The 19,699-nt window shown below is 34.9% G+C and overlaps 1 protein-coding gene across 1 annotated transcript; it reads right to left on the reverse strand.

Annotated features, from left to right (window-relative positions):
• Window positions 1–6,028: 6,028 nt before the first annotated feature.
• On the reverse strand, window positions 6,029–12,631 carry LOC135153852 (uncharacterized). The gene is made up of 5 exons (XM_064098040.1): window positions 12,449–12,631; window positions 11,113–11,237; window positions 10,613–10,682; window positions 9,973–10,153; window positions 6,029–9,217 (listed from the first exon to the last, which is right to left on the reverse strand). Exons 1-5 carry the CDS (start codon window positions 12,576–12,578, stop codon window positions 9,106–9,108), a joined length of 618 nt encoding a protein of 205 aa, XP_063954110.1. The 5' UTR covers window positions 12,579–12,631; the 3' UTR covers window positions 6,029–9,105.
• Between the last annotated feature and the right edge of the window lie 7,068 nt (window positions 12,632–19,699).

Genomic DNA, 19,699 nt, shown 5'->3' on the forward strand with positions numbered 1-19,699 from the left:
AGAATGAAACCAGTCAGTTACGTTTTTTAGCTCAGTGTTTATAACATTATTTAAAGATAGTATTGAATCATCAGAAATTAATATGTTGGTATCATCCGCAAAAAGTAGAAACTTTAATTTATTTGTACAGTTCGGTAGGTCATTTATGAATATTAAAAATAATAGTGGCCCAAGGATTGATCCCTGTGGCACGCCACACAAAACATTCAAAGGTTCAGATAAAACATTGTTATAAAACACATATTGTAATCGGTTTGATAAGTAACTTTTGAACCAGAGCAGCGGAAGACCCCTCTTTCCATAGTACTGTAACTTACGTAATAAAATAGTAAAATCAATGCAATCAAAAGCTTTACTGAGATCTAAAAATATTCCAATTGTATGGTGCTTCGTATTCAATGAGTTAATTATATAATCATGTAAATTGATAACTGCCATTTCAGTTGATACATTTTTTTAAAAACCAAACTGATTATCATTTAAAAGAGAATTGATACATAGAAAATCATATAATCGATTATATACAGTTCTCTCAAGAATTTTTGAGAAAAATGGGAGCAAAGAAATTGGACGATAGTTAGAAATATCATGTAAATCATTTTTTTTTATATACAGGAATCACTTTGGAAATTTTTAATTTGGAAGGAACTATACCAGATGATAATGACAAGTTAAATATGTGACATAATGGTTTAGAAATGAGTATAACTGTTTTTTTAATGACTATGGGACTTATACTATCGATTCCACAGCTTCTACTATTTTTCATTTTTTTAAACAATATCAAGTATTTCATTCTCAGTTGCCTCCTATATTTTGTTTTATTTACCCTTGGATGTGGAACCAAGACCCCCCCCCCCCCCCGCTCCCACTGTACGCCAGTGGTTAAACATAAAGCTAATGTAGGAAGGGTCCATATAGGGGGTGGGGTGTTAAAGAGTCCTTTGAAAGTTGACAGATGAAACCCCTACTGAGTTGGGTCTTGGGGAAAGCCACCGCTAGCTTTGGAGATTTAGCCAAAAGTAATGATTGCGATCGTATTTGCATAAAACTTAGCAAGCTTATAACACATTTTCCCCGTTTTTGTCTCACCTGCATAGCAGAGTGAGACTATAGGCGCCGCTTTTCCGCCGCGGCGGCGCACAGTGGGCCAGAATGAGTTGAAAGTGCGCCAAAATTATATTCCGTGTTAGATTTTTACTTTAACATGTTGCTTTAGGGTAATTTGGGCCGTAGAATCGACTGAACATAATTTAAAGCCGATATGACGTCACCTTGATACCAAATTTTGATTGGCTACTTAAAACCTATCCGTGAAAAGACAAATTACGCTAAACAATGTGTAGTACATAAACTTTGTGTTATGTGCTACTTTAAGATTGACCAGAGTGAATAGTGGTTTATGATTCTCACATGCCTAAAAAGTGTGTATGAGATGCCGAAAATAATTTTATGGCATCAAAATGATCAATAATTAGATTTATAAAAAATAAAATAAGATCTGAAAAATATCAATCGTGCTTTATCAAGCTGTGTGGACTTATGTAAAACGCAGAGTATATATAACACCACGAATGTATCACTATGAGGAGGGGTTTTGGCTGAAATTATTCTACAAGTAAGTTTTATCTCTGGAAGAGTTGTGGGTATAGCCCTTATTCGCGTTAGCAACCTTTATTTTGTTTATATTATGCCCAGAATTCATGTCATGTCACAGTCATGGAATGGAAGGGGAATCGATCGTCCTCGCCGTGCAAAAGCGAACGGCAATGTACACCCATACGGTGCGCTACGATGACTGCGCGGTATAAAAATGACAGTTTTTAACAGGTTTTTGGGGTGTTGTGTCAAGTAAAATCGGCTCTAACATGAAAACGGGCAAAAACGGGCAGCTAAATTTGGTATCGACTTAAAGCTGAGACATCAGAGAGAATGATGCCCATAGAATTTAGACGGAAATCCACGGAAATCTAAACGTTTCTAATGTAAATGCAAAAAACATGGATTTTCAGTCTATTTCGAGGAATAATCATCCTATAAACCTCCCGAAAGGTGTCTTTTATCTACTTTGAACCCTTTCACACGAAAAAAGAATAAATCAGGATTATGTGGGAGTCATTTCAGATTCCTACATGAAAAACCTCCTGTGAAATGGCCTGTTTTTCAACTAGGTTGTCATATACGCGACATTTCGCAAAATGTCACATTTTACGATTTGAGGTAGGAAATTAACCACCTTTATGCAAATTCCGGAATGAAATATTTTGCTGGAGTATTCTTCAAAGTGTTATCTCTCAGCTGGGCATGACAAAAATTAAAAATCTGAAATTGCCCAAAATGACTTTTGGCGCACTTTTGTTTCGCCCCGGCCCACTGTGCAGCGTCAACATCAAATCTTAACCAAAGGTTAAGTTTTCTAAATGACAGCCTAATTTAGAAAGTATATAAACCTAGTTCATAAAACTTGGCCATAAAGGTAATCAAGTATTACCAAACATCCTGCCTGAGTTTCATATCACATGACCAAGGTCAAAGGTCATTTAGGGTCAATGAACTTAGACCATGGCGGGGGAATCAACATCAAAATCTTAACCTAAGGTTAAGTTTTTGAAATGTCATCATAACTTAGAAAATATATAGACCTAGTTCATGAAACTTGGACATAAGGTTAATCAAGTATCACTGAACATCCTGCATGGGTTTCACGTCACATGACCAAGATCAAAGCTCATTTAGGGTCAATGAACTTTGGCCGAATTGGGGGTATTTGTTGAATTACCATTATAACTTTGAAAGTATATTGGTCTAGTTCTTAAAACTTAAACATAAGAGTAATCAAGTATCACTGAATATCCTGTCCACATATTATGTCACATGACCAAGGTCAAAGGTCAATGAACTTTGGCCATGTTGGGGGTATTTGTTGAATTACCATCATATCTCTGTAAGTGTATTGGTCTAGTTCATAAAACGTGGACATAAGACTAACCAAGTATCACTGAACATCTTGTGCGAGTTATAGTAGTTTTCAAAGTCAGCACTGCTGCTATATTGAATCGCGTGATGCAGGTGAGACCGCCAGAGGCATTCCACTTGTTTTTATTATCAAGCCTTGGCAGAATGGTCTTCTTATTAAATTCTTCTTTCTTTTTTTTTGGTACCTTTTCTTTGTTTTCCAATTTCGCTTTTGGCTCATTCCATCCTTCCTTCATTTCCCGTTTTGTTTGCAATTTTGGCATCTTTTAATTCATTTCCCGTTCTTAATCATGTTAATGTACTAGTAGGGCTATTTCGGAATGGATGGTTCTTTCTTACATGTTCGTAATTTTCCCACTTTCCTTCCGTTTTCAATTTTTAATGCTTTTTTTGTCTTCTTTTCACCTCTTCCCTTTCCTTCCCCCCCCCCCCCCTTTCCTCTTTTCCCCTTTCCCCTTCTTTTCCCCTCCCTTTTCTCTTTTCCTGTTTATATTTTCATTTTCCCGGTAAAATCCGCCATGGATGTAAAATAAGAAAGTTATGACATTTTAAAGTTTCGCTTACTTTTAACAAAACAGTGTTATTCACAACTCAGTGACATGCAAATGAGACAGACGATGATGTCCCCGACTCACCATTTCTTTTTTTTTATTGTTTGAATTATACAATATTTATTTTCTTACAGATTTGACAATAAGGACCAACCTGACTGAATCATATAGTATTAAGCAAAGGCTAATTCTACATGTTCAGGGAAGAATTAATCGTTGTTTCATGATAATGAGGAGAACATTTAGAATATTTCATATTTCAGATAATAAAATACAAAATAAATAGTGAGTGGGTGACGTCATCCCTTTTTGCATATCGAACAGGATGTGCATATTATTGTTTTATTGAAACTAAGTGAAACTTTAAAATGTCATAACTTTCTTATTTTACATCGGATTTTGATTAAATATTCAGTGTTATATATGCTTGTTAGATTTTTTTCTCTTTTTATTCAAATCAACTTTTTATTGAGGTGGACTTGTCCTTTAATAAAATCTGGCCAGAAGAGCGGATATTTCTTTGCGGGACTTATTCAGTAATCAGATCAGACAGATATAATGGGGACTATAAGGACTTACTAACTACATGAACTAGTATTTTATGACATATTGCTCTTTTGTACCAATGCAAGTGCGACACGGGCGTTACGGGCTCTTTACCGAATAGTACGCACGATAAGTATGGCTGCGCTGTTTTGCACTATTTGTGTTTTTCTTATACCTTTTTCAGGCAGGCCATACAAAAGTGAATTGCTAAAGCCAATTTTGGAAGAAGCAAAAGCGTGAATCAACTTTTCAGTGATCTAATTTCGAATTTTTGCAATTATTCTCAATGAACACATTGCAGATTGAGTCATAATCCTAACATGTTCTTTTAATTGAAGGTGCTGATCCATGTGAACGCCAAGGTTGAGTGCTTTGGTTGTCTCGTGTACACCCAACCCATCTATTTCAATACAAGCTGGTGTAAAAGCAGGATTAAACCTAAATGAAAAAAATGAATCACTTCAGCCTTCTGTGTGTTAATTTTCAAACTATTTCTTCGGGCCCAGGACTGGACTTCAGCAAGACAAACATTCATCCTGCTTGTAGCACTCTCATGTGGTTTGAATTAGATACGACGAAAGTTGGGTTCTTGAAAATGAAGAGATGCTAAAATGATATATGAATCTATCATTTGCATGCCGAGTGGATAAAGCAGTCTTCATGTTCATGATGATCTTAATTAGGGGTGTAGATGTTTGAATAGGTTGCTTGTGATTTAAATCTGAAGATTAAAGTAAAACTATACCGATGCTTATGCATTACATGCATGATCAGTGATTTTTTTTCCCCTGGGTGGTACTATTTCTACTGCCTGTTCTGATTACAAGATTTGTTTTTAACATGGGCAGGAGCGAGAGACAACCTGGATGTGTTGATTTCCAGTTCCTCTATGCATATTCGTCCAATTGCCAACTCGTCTACTATCATTTGGTATTCTGTCAGTTTGTCCACCATGCACAGGGACTTATGCCAATTCTCTAATAACCCCCGGGGGGGGGGGCACTTACGAGTGGATACCATGCGCGACCATGGGGTCTCGAAAAACACCCTAAACACGTATTTTCCATATTCTGAAAATGCACCCCTTAATAAGTATCGGCGTGTGAAACCCTACCCTTAACAAGAATTGGAAACAAAACGATACTCTTGGCAAGTATTCCCTGAAATGAACCTCTAAACAAGTACAGCAATATTTTATTGTTATGTCACGGGTGCGTCGGTCGTCGGTTTTACCTTTACACATCATACGGCCCCACCTTGCACATCTCGCGCAAATCGGACTCTAAACGCGTAGTGTTGGGGCAAAAAGGACATCCTCTATAAAACATTTTAATTTTGTTTTATCATCCCCGCAAATTTGACCCTAAACACGTAGCTTTCCTAGCGAAATAGATACCCTTTTTTCGTTATTTTTGTGTTTTTGACACCCTTATCACGTTACGTACGCAAAGTGCCCTATGTTGAAAAAGACATCCTTTTTACGTTTTTTTTTTTTTGGTCGCGCATGGTATCCACTCGTCAAGGTAACTACACTGTAAAAAGTTTACTGTAGATTTTACAGTAAATTACTGGCAACTCTGCTGCACGGTAATTTACTGTAATTTTTATTTTACAGTAAGCTACTGTAGTTTCGTCCTACAGTAAATTACTGTAAATTTGAACTAGCTACAGGAAAATACCGTGAAAAGTGCTGTAGCTTACTGTAAAATTTACCAAATTTTAGAATTGTTGCTACTGTAAATTTGGTTAAATTACAGTAAACTACTGTAAATTTCCCTTGCATTACAGTGAGGTACTGTACACTTCCTACAGTAAAATGCTGTACACCTTCCCAATTTACCCCCAGTACTGTACACTCCCTACAGTAATTTACTGTAAATTGACCCCATTTACAGTATGTTTTACTGTAATTGGCACAACTTCCAATGACAAAAATACACTTGAGTAAAACTTTTGAATGAAACTTTGAAGTCTTTATTGCATCAACATGCAGTAGAACTGACAATGCCATATTTCACAAACAGTACAATTTTTGTAAGGATCATGGGCAAAATGCTGGCAAGTAGAATGTGTTGCATAATCAAATTTCAAAGATGACAATTATACAGAAACTATGTACACAGAAATGTCCTAAGAATGCTGATGTTCATTACAGACCTGTTCACTAATGAAGTCAAATTTCATGAATACTTTGTTCCTCTGGATTTGGTAATAGGTAATTACCATGTACTGAATGGTATTACAATAAGTGGCATCCTTTTTGCATGCATAAACTCTTTATGTATTTGTTGGACCTGTCAGAGCAAGCAACAAAGGTTGTAAGAACAACCATAAAATTTGGTTGGTGTTACTTTATCTGCTGTTTGCAATTCAGTTGACTTAAACATTTTGTAAATAAATCTATTCAACAAGTAAAATTCACCTTGCATGCATTAAAGTAGTTGTAATTGCTAACCTTACACAAACTTTCAGGCTACTGTATATTAAATGAGAGTACATTAATGAACAGGTGTGTTTTAAAGCAATCCATTTACATGAAGGGTACCATAATCATTCAAATATTCAGTCATAACCCATTAGAATCAATTACAAGTGAAAGCAATTTTTCACTTATGCAACTACTGCCTGAAATAATGGCAAACTTTCAATTTCTTTAAGAAAACAAATCTGACTAAAGTGAACTTCCTTCTAGGAGGGCTTGTCTCAGCTGACCTTGGATGAACACTGGATGAACATACACACGCACACACACACACACACACACACACGCACACACACAGACTCTCTATCTCTTACATCCACATATCCGTAGTAACACGCAAAATGCTTACTCCATGGTAACCTGACGACAATGCTTCTACCAGAAGAAAACTGAATTTTTAAGTGAAACTTCTCACTTATGAGTAATTTTACATGTATACTATTAATTGATAAAAAATTAAGTGTATGTCAACTTCTTATATATACATATTCCCAAAAATCTTATTAAGACAGAAAACCTTATTCAATCCTATATCAAAATAATGAATAGTCCTAAACACACACTGAACCAATAATTTATATTACAAGCATACAAATACATTAACTGCCATGAATACATTAAATTGTGACAATAATATTACATTGCATACAATATTCCTCACAAATAAAGTTTCTTATAACAGTACTATCAATTTGATATTGAAACTGGCAAGAAAGAACCCGAATGAGAGTATTGCTACCATTGCAAATACATGTACTTAATATTTACATGAATATTTGACGAACAAACATGTACAAATATGACCTCCAATTTTGCCAAAGTAATGTTTGTACTGTGACACTTGAACAGCTGCGAAAGTGAAAGTATGAAAATGTTATAATTCTGTGAACAACAAAATACAATGTAGTAAATCCTCAGTAATCATAATGAAGAAAAATGTCAATCTGTGAGAAGTATCTACAATTTTCAAATTTTTCTGTACTACATCATGCAAATCTGCTATTTTGAGAAACTCTTGAAATGTAATCAAAATGTCACATGCTTTTTCATTTGAGGAATTTCTGATACATTTAATATCCTTTTCTGACTATAAGAAAACAAAAAATTGCTACATCACCTTAAGATTTCCTGAATTTCTTGATATAATTTGGTCCTCTTTACAAAAATGGCTAACAGTCAGCCATGCATGATATGCAATAATGGAGATCACTGTGTCATTCATGTAATAATAATATAATAATAATCTCACTCCACCTTGGTAGGCTGTGTTAAAGCCCCATACATTACAGAAGTTTACATCGTTCTCAGTAAACAGCTTATTGCAATATTTGTCAACATCTTGATGACCAAGCGCTTACTACGCAGTATAAATATATACATATATATATAATGTAGCACAATGTTGAAATCGAAATTGATTTACAGCAATGTTAATCCTAACTAAAGATGAATTTTCGACCACGAATGTTGGAAATAGATGCCTCCGCTACTGCCATACCAGAAATATATTTCCTAGTTTTTATTTCCATAAAGAAAAAAAAAAAACCCTCAAGACCTTTGATCTTGTGACTTCAAAATCTAGTCAGATAACTGTTTCTCAAAAAAGCAAATATATGCATTTGATTGAATCCAGAGAGCTTGAGATTTGACTTTCAGACCCAAAATCTTAATAGATCATTGTCACTTGTATATGCACAAATGAGCGAAGTTTGAAGTTGATTCGTCAAATGGTTTGGAGTTATTGCGAGAACGGTATATGTTATATGTACTTTATTGTATTCAATGACCTTGACTTTTGACCTTGAGACCCCAAAATCTGAACAGATCATTGTTACTTTAACATATACACACGAGACAAGTTTGAAGTTGATCTATCAAAGGGTTTTGGAGTTATTGTAAGAATGGTCTATTTCTTATGTATTTTAGTGAATTCTATGACCTTTGACCTTTGGACCCAAACACTTATCAGCTCATTGTCGCCCAGATATGTATCCTCAAGTCAAAAAGTATGAAGTTGACCTGTTGACCGGTTTTTAAGTTATCGCGAGAACGAAAGTGGGACAGACGGACCGACGGACAACACAAAAACATAATGCCTCCGACACCACCTTTGGTGGGCGGAGGCATACAAACAGTGTGTAGTGCCATATATCTATGTTTTTGTATGGTTCAAATTCGGTTGTAAGGAGATATTCTTAACTTTATTTTTCCAAGTATGAAACCCCTTTACATTTACAATTTCTATATGAATTTTACCCCTCCCCCACTCTTACTTGACCTGGATTTGAGAAACGACTAAAATAAAGTTGTGGGCAATGTCAACTTAATAGCATATTCAAATGAATGTTCTCTCATAACTAGCATGTCGACAATCTATTTCAGCAAGTTTCTCATGTTATGCAATATTGGGCATAAACTCTGTAGTTGCTTGGTCAGACAAAGCTCAACCAATTATTCAAGAGGATGGTGACCAAGCGAACATAGTATTATTGGGTGATATATAAAATCACATGTTTTTAGATGATGGGGTAAAATGTACAAATCAGGAAATTAAAGCCACTGGAAATCAGCAAACCGACGCACAAATGACACTACTTTCGCGTTGCAGTGACTCTTCGACGCATGGCACTTCGACCCATCAGGGCTTATTCCGAGGAGACATCTGAGAGACAGGGAGAAAAAGATATTACAGAAAAAAAATAAATAAAAACAATCAAATGAAAACTGAGGGAGTCAAAATAAATTGACAAACCTAAAATGAAATTTATCAAACAGTAATTATAGATGGCTCCATCAAGCCAGCTTTACTTAAAAAAGAATACTTTTTAAATCACTTTTTTCTATTGTTAGTACAGAGACACACTCTTCTCTACTCAAGTACGTAATCATTAACCTGCACCAAAATACACCAGATGTTAGTGTGCTAGTCGCTAATAAGTTCTTGAAATTTTGGAGTTCCCCACAGTACTGCTGGGTTTGCTTACTTTCAAAACGTGACACTTGCAATGGAAATCATATTTGGCTCCCAAATAAATGCAGAAGTACTGTGAAGAATGTCTTTGTTTTCTAAGGCAAGGCAACAGTCGGATGTTGCTCGCTCCATCAAGTCGCAAAGCAGTAGCACATTAATAAAAAGCCTATTTATCAGATAAGAAAGTATGTTCTAGAATCAAAATGCTTAAATTTATGAGCTGCTCGGATGTGACGTCACAACATCATAACTTGAAATATTCACAACTCTAACAAAAAATTTTGACGGATTTTCTTCAAACCTTCACCAATATTTTTCTTTATTTTTCCACATTTTTTAAATCAAGTTATTTTTCAGACTGAAATTCCATTTAGCTAGGATGTCCATGAAATTGGACTTATGTCAGTTCCAGAAAATGGTCCGATATTTTGCATGCCATATTGTACCTCTGAATGAACTCCAGTGTTGCTGCAGCCGTGCTTGGATATTCCAAATTGAGGTTGTAATAGGTGGCAAAAAGGTATGCCACCCCACAAAGAAAGCCTTCAGTTGTTGATGATGAATGGCCAATAACTCTGCTTTCAACCATGACCATCCACTGGGACTTGGCCGAGTCAAATGGATCTCCTATCAAACAAAATAATGTTAAGATTTAATCGTTATGAGCTTCATTTTCTATAATTTGTTTTAACACTAGCTGATGGGAAAATCTCTGGTACAAATTCACTAGAGTAAAATTCAGTTATTTATTTCCAATTGTCCTGATTCCCCCCCCCCCCCTTATGGACGCGTTACAAAGTGAAAAACTATAATTTATGTTTTTTGCCCAGTTTTAAAGGCTGGGATCATGCAGTATTCACATGTCTCATTTGTTAATGACTGCATATAATTACAAGCATGGCAAATCTGAAATGCTGAAAGTGAAAGATGTACATATGAAATACAAGTCTGTTTAAGAAAATTGACACAAAATAAACGTACATGTCTGTACAGATTTAGTCTAAACCTAAATCTGAGAATGTTTTAAATGTCTGTATTATATTATTCTAAGAGGTTTGATTAAAAACACTGGAAGTTGTCATGCACCTTGGATTATGAGTTTGGGTGAATCAGATGCATCTCCCTCTTTCTCCATGTCCTCAGCAGTATCTGTAACCTGAAAAGATATGATAATCCCATGTTTCCATTACCATTACACACAAGATTCAACTCTTCAGTGTCATTTAATTGATTTTAATTTTCATACAGCATGCAGTCCCCAAGAGTGAAGGTCCAATACAATCTAGAAATAATCATCAATTAATTTTCAATTATGTACCACCTCGAAGGGGGAAGGGCAAGTGATCTCTCTCATTTCTTTTTTCAAATGGGGGCGTGCCTTAGCAACAAAACACCCCCCCCCCCCCCACAACAAAAAATTAAAAATTGAAGAAAAAAAAAGAAAAAAAAACAGATCTAAGGAAAGGTTCCACAAAGGGTCTTGAAAAGTCCAGTCATCGATACAAAAGCAATTATTAAATACTAACTTTTTCACTCAGGACTAATAGCGCAAAACATTTTTCAGGAGAGTAATTATTAAATCTTACATCACGGATGAGGAAAAGGGAGTCATTCCCTTCTTTAAACAGGCTCTGCAACCCTCTCAGCACACCAGATGCTACATCATGCAGGTTTGCATCATCTTTTGCAGCCGCAGCTTCCACGAGAAGTACTGGAGGAAGAGAGAGAGGGAAAAATAGAAAAAAATAATAAGTTGAATGAGTAGGGTCCTGGGCAGGAGGGGAGGGAGATAGGGGACAAGAAGATAGACATGGAATGAGTAAGAAGCAAAATGAGAAAGAGTTTGACAAGATGGAAGAGATATGAGAAGTAGGAGAAGCCAAAAGAAGAGATAAGAATTAATTAGAATATTAAAAGAGGAAATGAAAAAAAAAGAAAAGGAAAGGGGAGGTGGCAAGAAGGAAGGCAAAGGAGAAGAAATTGGTGAAGAAAGAAGACAAAGGAGGTGAATAATTAGAAGCAGCGGGAAGAAAAGGACAAAACAAAAAAGTGGAGAACCGAGAAGTAGAAATATAGAGTTGGAAAAAAAAATTGTTTGTGTGTTATTTGTGATCAACTTTAAAAATATTTACAAATGGATAAGTCTATATTTTCAAGAAAAGTTTACCATTATCAAAGTGTAAAAACTGCAATAGCAAAGGAAATATATATGTGTTACATTGTGAAAAAGACACAAATGAATTCATGGGAGTATCCCCCTTCCCCATCCTTGGCTAATTATATGCACGCGCACGCTTTCAAACAGTGATGACGTCACAATGCAAAAGACCAGACTGTAACAGACGATTGCCCACGGTCGGCCGGAACTCCTTGCCATATCGCTAGCGCTAGCGCGCGCTGCATGCATGCGCTGGCTAGCTAGCTCGCACCATACAGCACTGCACTAGCACTGCATGCTGCGCTGCATGACTGTACTGTACGAGTATGGCCAGGGTTGCATGGCTAAACTGCGTGCAGACATCGGAATCCGATGCAATCTATCTAGCTGATCTAGCAAAAAGTAGCGTAATGAAATTTAGTCGATATGATGGAATTGCTAAGAGGCATTTTAATGATAATTTCAACACATACCAAATTTCTATGCATAGGTCTTTACTATTTTTTAGCAAGTTAAAAACAGTCAAAATTTGAGTCAACACCCCGCACAACTCTAAGTCTAAATCTACACAGTACACATCTTCCGTAGACAACATCCGCACAACACACATTAACACATACATCTTCATAGACAACAGAGAGAGAGCGCGAAAAGTGAGGATGGTGAATGTCAGAGTTCCATGAAAGATTACATTATATGTAAAACAGTTCAACAAAACATTTCTACATGTGAAGGATCTACAGGATGAAAATATCACTACTTACCAGGGAATGTGTACTTGACCGGAGACGTAAAGTTGAATTCAAAACAACAGCAGTTCCGACGGCACTTCTTATCGATCTGACACTCGAAATTTTGCAAGAATTTATGCTCCGCGCCGAGTAAGAGGCGCATGCGCGTGTGACGTGTTGTATCCCAGAATGCATTTCGCGTGCTCAATTACAGTAAATTACTGTAAAGTTGATCTCCCAAAAAAAGAACTCGAATGATTGCTGTAAATTACCGTGAACCGCCTGAATAATACGGCAAATTACTGTAAAATCATCATTACAGTATCTTACTGTTAAAATTTACATCAATTTACCGTACAAATTACAGCAATTTTTTACAGTGTAAATCTAAGTTAAATCTAGATCACTACCAAGACTACGCACTAATTATAGATTTTGCCTAACTCTAATCCCCTAACAACAGCTTTCTCTGCCTTCTGTGCGGTAATTCTACCCATGTTGTTAAGAGCTGATTTATTAATAGATAATACTATATAGATTGTGGTGTCAAGCGTTGATCTCAGATGTAAATAATGCATTATAGCCATCGCGGCGAGATTACCGGTTGTAACAGGGGCCCTTTGTTAGCACAGTGTTAGTGAAATGTTACACTAACAGCGTTTCTGTGCGGTCGATACAGGATAATTGCGCTTGGACACGTGTGTAAATATGACAGACAGGCGGACACAAAGGGAGAAACAAAACACCAATAAAGACAACACAGAAAGAAAGAAAGAGAGAAGAAGTCAAGGAGAAGGAGGTGGGGAACAACCCGGGGGAACAACAGAGAGATAGAAAGAGAATACACATAAGGGGGCTGAGAGAGATATACACACAATGGTTGCTATTTGCGTACGGAGACTTACTGAATAGATTAAAAAAGGACAAGATAAACCACAGGACAAGACAAAACGAAAAAAGTAAAATAAAACGAAAAAAACAAAAACAGGACGACAAAACGAGAAATAAACATCAATAGCAACAGGACGAAGTGCGACCGAAAAGAGAGAATTAAACAAAATGATAGACTAATTAAAAAAATGATAACGAGCGGGAATTAAAAATGAAGACCTCTGTAGAATTTAAGTAAGAAGTTTTTCAGTTTTCTTCTAAAAGAATGTACGGAAGGGCTGTTTTTTATGTTATTGTCGAGGGAGTTTCAAAATCTAGGGCCATCGAACATAAATGTACTCTTTGCCAATAAAGTTCTAAAACGGGGTAAATGAAATTCGTTAGATTGCCTATTGGGGTAATTATGAAAAGACCGATTAAGAGGAAACATAGGATCAAATACACGTGGAAGGGTATTTTTGTCAAATTTAAACATAAATTGTCACAAATGAAATAAGTGTAGGTCGCTTATCTTCAGAAATTTGCTATAAAAAATAGTGGGTCTGTGTGTGAACGAAAAGCTGAATTGTAAATAATACGAAGGGACTTCTTTTTCAGTAATAACAGTCTAATGGTTTGATGGCTGCTGCCCCATGCAAGTATCACATAATTCAGGTAAGGTAAGATCAAAGAACGAAAAACTGTATTTGCTACATTAGATTCGGGGGAGGGGTAGCCTAGGGGAGGAGACCCTTATTCATTTTGCCTTTTTTGAGGGGAGGGGGAGGTTGGAGAAGGAAAAGGTTTAAAAAGTCAATATAAAACTAATATACAGTGCGTATCAAAAGTTTACACTTAGAAACTATCATGTAAAATTATACATTTATAATATCCTGAAAATTTTTCCACATTTTAACATTGGTACAGATCAATGTTAAAGTGTGGAAAAATCTTCATGATATTACAAATGCATAAATTTACAGGATTTTAGTTCAATTTATTGATAATGCCAATATTTCGCGAAATAATCTTACATATATACAATCTATGTGGTATTTCCAGGAAAGCTTGTTATCAACGGTAACACCGAGAAATTTAATGAATGTACAGTTAATAAGTTAGTGTCATCTAAAACAATGTCCATGGGAAGTGTATCAATGTAATTGCTATATAGCATATATTTAGTTTTAAGTAGATTAAGAGACAATTTGTTGGATCTTATCCATTTTATGACTTCTACATGTTTATTATTAACAGTATTCTACTAAGGTATATGGATTTGTATGGCAATAAAATATATTAGAATCGTCTGCAAAGAGTATGAGTGAAAGGACATCAGATGATTTACAAAAGTAATCAATATAAATGATAAATAATAAATGAATGGCCTAACAAACGGTCTTGCGGGATTTTACAATTAATATATTGAATGTTTGATCATTTGATGCATGACCATTCAAAAATACAAATTGACGTCTATCGGACAAATAGCTTCTGAACAACTCCAAGGCCTTCCCGCGCACCCCATAATGAGAAAGTTTATGTTATGGTTGATGGTGTCGAAGGCCTTGGAGAAGTCCAGAAAATTTTCGACTAGATGTGAGCAATTATCAAAAGCATGGGCCACTTTATCAACGAAATTCTCTAATGCATTTTTTCTAAATCCAAAGTCAAAATTAGGAAAAATATTGTGAGATAAAAAAAAAATCATTTGTTTTGCTATAAATCACTTTTTCTAAAATGTTGGACAAGGATGATAATAAAGAAATTGGGCGATGGTTATTGATACTTAACTTGTCACCCTTGTCATACATCTGGTCAAGAAGACAAGCAAGAATCTGATCTGTTTATAATTTTTTTTTATTCAAATTTAACGTAATTATACACTTCTGACATATTTCCTTTTAAATCTTTAAAATGTATAAAGGGCTGAGAAAGAAATGACAGAAAATTATATTGCATTGAACGGGCAAAGTGACTCACTTGTAGAGCGCCCTCTCATGAATTGGACCTTCTTAACAGCATTTAACAATCACAATGTTATTTTAAGCAGGATCCAAATATGTCAATCATTATTACTTTTATTATTATCATTGTAAATAATAATACATATGATTCATATAGCGTCTTTTCCGTTTGATTAAACGCTCAAGGCGCTTAGAAGAGAGCAAAACATATATAGAGAACTAAGAGAAGTACAAGAAAGGGTAAATTACAAATGTCTGTCTTCAAACCTAGTACCATTTTCATTATCATCATCATCATTATCATCATCGTCGCCATCTTCATCGCCATCATCATCAACATCAACATCATCATCATCTTTATCATCAATATCTTCATATTATTTGCAATTGGTGTTGTTTTACTATTCCTTAAATTGCAGAAAAAAAAACAATACAGGATTTGTATAGTGCACTTATCCTCTTTGGTCGGCGATCAAGGCGTTCCTATATTACCCCGGCTATGCTAGTCTACTGAATCCCGTGCTCACATCTTTTTGAAGAATTCATACTTGCTTTTCATATGGTGATATATTAAGAAAAAAATAGAGTAACATGCAGGTAGCATATTTTGGAGATCAGCTCGTGTGAGGGCGGTAAATTGATTAAACTGAAAACATGAAACTTTGATTTTATCTCTGACACTGATTTACTTTTGAAATATCCTTATCTATTCGCAGTGCAGGTTGGACAGTCGTAAATTACAGATACATTGTATCTTGTATAAAATATTTGTCTAGCAATCGTTGATTCTATGTTTCTCATAAAAAATCACTTGCATGCAACTCTTAGTAAATCATTTATAGTTTAGAGATTAAATACTTGTAATCAATCTCAGAGAATTTGTAGATAAGGAGGAAATGTAACATTATGATGGCACATTGAACCTTTCTCAACAGAGCTCACTCACAAAAGGGGTTAGGTCCATTTTTCATCAAATTTGATTTTTATATCTTAATGTATAGATTTTTAGTAGCTCTATAAGATGATACCAAAGAAAAGTTGAATTTCCTATTTAAAAAAAAGAGAACTAAAATGGCAAAGAAAAATTACGTTTTTTCAAAAGGGATTAGGTCCATTTTTCAGTTTAGTTGCAAAAGGGGTTAGGTCCACACATAAGTTTCTTTGGAAAAGAATATCATGAAAAAAATATGAAGACAGGTAGATTTCTCTTATACCCAATTTTATGTTCTAATGGTAGAGCATCACGAAAATTCAGTTTCGCATAAGAATATTGTAATACAGGAGAATTAAAAAAAAAATTCTTGGAGTGGATCTAACCCCTTTTGCAACGATACTCTTCTGAAAAACTCATTTGTCAAAAGGGGTTAGGTCCATTTTCATAAATTTTATTGTTTTCTGTCTCTAAGCCTCTAAATTTTCAGTCACTCTGATGGTACCAAAGACAATTTGAAATTCAAATAAAAACGTGAATGAAAGTTGGCAAAGAAAAATCTTTGTTTTTAATCAAAAGAGACTGGATTCATTTCAGTTTAGTTGCAAAAGGGGTTAGGTCCACAATGATAATTTTTTTTTTAATATATAGAAAAAAAAATGAAGACAGGTAGATTTCTTTTATACCCAATTTCATGTTCACATGATAGGGTAGTACATCATGACAATTTAAATTCTCATAAGAATATTGCAATAAGTGAGAATAAAAAACACGTTTTTTCTCGGAATGGTCCAAAGTGGACCTAACCCCTTTTGCAACTAAACTATTCAAATATACATTTTATTAAGTGATAAACTAATCATATATTTTTTCTTTTCTGCACCAAATTTGTTTAAATATTTGCTTCACTGTCCACAATATACTTCAATACAATCATATCGCATTTGAATTAAATTTTGTACTTTCATATCTGCATTTCATGTAAGAACTGTTTCTTTTCCTCCTCCCACACCCGACAATTAGACTTGTGGTTTTCCTGTGAAATCATAGCTTCCTTTAATATCGATCAAAACATATGGTGTAGGTCAGTAGAAAATTCCATATTGATGTTATACTTTCCATTATGTACAGTCATCTATTGTAACATTCTTCAGACTTCTGACATAATCATAAAAATTGCATTTCTATATTCAAAGTAATTTTTAACAGTTATATTGCGATACAAAGTATGTATTGACACTTGGACACTGCTATACAGTGCGTATAAAAAAAAGTTTACACTTAGAAAAAGCCCTGGGAATTAATAGATATACAACATGTGGGTGTTTTTTCACATATAATCTTGGGTTTGGGTCTTATCTATCCAATGAAAGTAAAAGTTTTAACAGAATGTTACACTTGAGTGAGCACTGACCATTTTTGTAAAGCTCGCATAAATCTGTTTGCGCAGAAATGCTCGTTTTCACGATGTGTCAAGGGAAAAGGGCGAAATCAAACTTACCCTGCCAAACATTTCTCATACATTTCCCTTGCACTTTACATTCAAGCATTTTGTAACAACTTTGCCACCCAAATTGAAATTTCAACACTTAGCAAGCACAACCTTTACACCTTTTTGCCAACTGGATCTGAGGACACATCTGAATCTGAACAAATAATTATATCAGACATCTCCAGCATTTTTTTCACTAAGTGTTTATCATTTAAAGTGGGTTTATATTTCATTTTTCATTTAATACTTGTTTCTCCACACTTTTCCCAAGCTTGACAATGATTAACAAAATGAAAATCAAGCATAAGCCATGTCATGTAAATCACAGCTCAGTGTAATGCAAATATCGCCACGATGGCCTCGGTGTGTGGGGAAGTGGGATGGGGCGCAATGCACTCTTAGAAGAGTTTTGGGCAAGGAAACAAGTTTAAAAAGGTAAAATATTTCTTCAAATCAACTTTACTAGCTAAATTCCACGTGTTCTCCATGATAAAGGTCTACTTTTATTCGCATAACTATTTCAAAGTTCTGCGCAAATCATTTTTCACAAAATATTTTCAAAAGTAAGTGGTGCTCAATCAAGTGGAAATATTTTTCGACAGTTATATCGTCATTTGCTTAAATGGATCTGTACCGATGTTAAAATGGCAAAATTTTCAGGTTATTACAAATGTATAATTTTACAGGATTTTTTTCTAAGTGGAAACTTTTTTTGATACACACTGTATATATACTATTATTTTATTGTTTGCCCATTTTGTACACTGCCTGGAGCGAATGAAAATGGATGGAGCCACCCCGAAATTTTGCTCGTTCCCAGTGTCCTTTATGAACGCGATTTGCGTCCGTCGGCAAGTGAGACCAGGCTTTTATTTATATTTTATGATTTTATAACATTTTGATCGTGATGTAACATTTGCTTTGTAAAAATGATAATAACAATACTGATAATACAGTGTAATAATAACAATGATTATTATCATACTGATAATAATGTGGATTTATGGAGGGCACATTTCATTTAATTTCACATTATTATTTTATCATTAATCTATATATTTTATACAGTTTTTATTATCATATTTGATATTATATTAATCAACATTATCATCATAATATCATCTTCATCATCATATCGCTATTGTTTATAGAATCATTGTACCATCTTGCGAAAAAAAAGCATATAAAGAAAGAGAGACAGGAGAAGGTGTATTATAAAATTGAATCGAAAGTTGGGCAGATTCGAAATCATCACAAGATCAATGAAAATTATAAATATCTAGTTTTCAAGAAAGTATTGGGTAATGGTGATATCAATCGACATATTGAGTCTAGTCTTTATAAGTCAAACGTCATAAAAAACAATAATGTTCGTTCCGTCGTTACTAGTAGTACGTGTATATTGATTAATCATCTTTTAACGACACTTCATGTTGGAAATTTACAGTATGATCAAATAGGTCAATCGAAACAAGAGTTAGGGACAGGAGGAAAGAGTTTAGTTTTATTTCCACCTGCAAGACAAAATACAGATTTCAAGTAATTGCTGTGCAAATTTTTTTCATTGTTTCATTGATTTAAAACCATGGAAAATATAGCATGTAAATTACTGATTCTCGTCTCCACTGTGATTGTTACACGTTACTGCAAAGCTTCTCGGTTTTGTGATGGGTTAAGGTCGCCAAAATTTAAGGAGTCTCTGGTCGATCAAACTGTAAAATCGAGACAAAACGCTGCATTCACTTGCTCCGTATCAAATTTCGATATGACATCTGATGAGATAGCATGGCAAATAAGACCGGATATGTACAGAAAGACAATTAACAGAGGGCTAATCACTGATGATGTATATGCATCAAGCCTAACATTATACGACATCGGTCAAACAAGTTTGCATATTTCATGCACCATCAAATGGCCAATACATCAAGACCAACCATCATCAGACACATGCCGTCTTGTAAGCAGTGCTACACTTTTAGTCGAATACTTTCCTGATGTCGGCGACCTGACGTGTAACCCAG

This window comes from Lytechinus pictus, chromosome 4, assembly GCF_037042905.1.
Source record: "Lytechinus pictus isolate F3 Inbred chromosome 4, Lp3.0, whole genome shotgun sequence".
Lineage (NCBI taxonomy): Eukaryota > Metazoa > Echinodermata > Echinoidea > Temnopleuroida > Toxopneustidae > Lytechinus > Lytechinus pictus.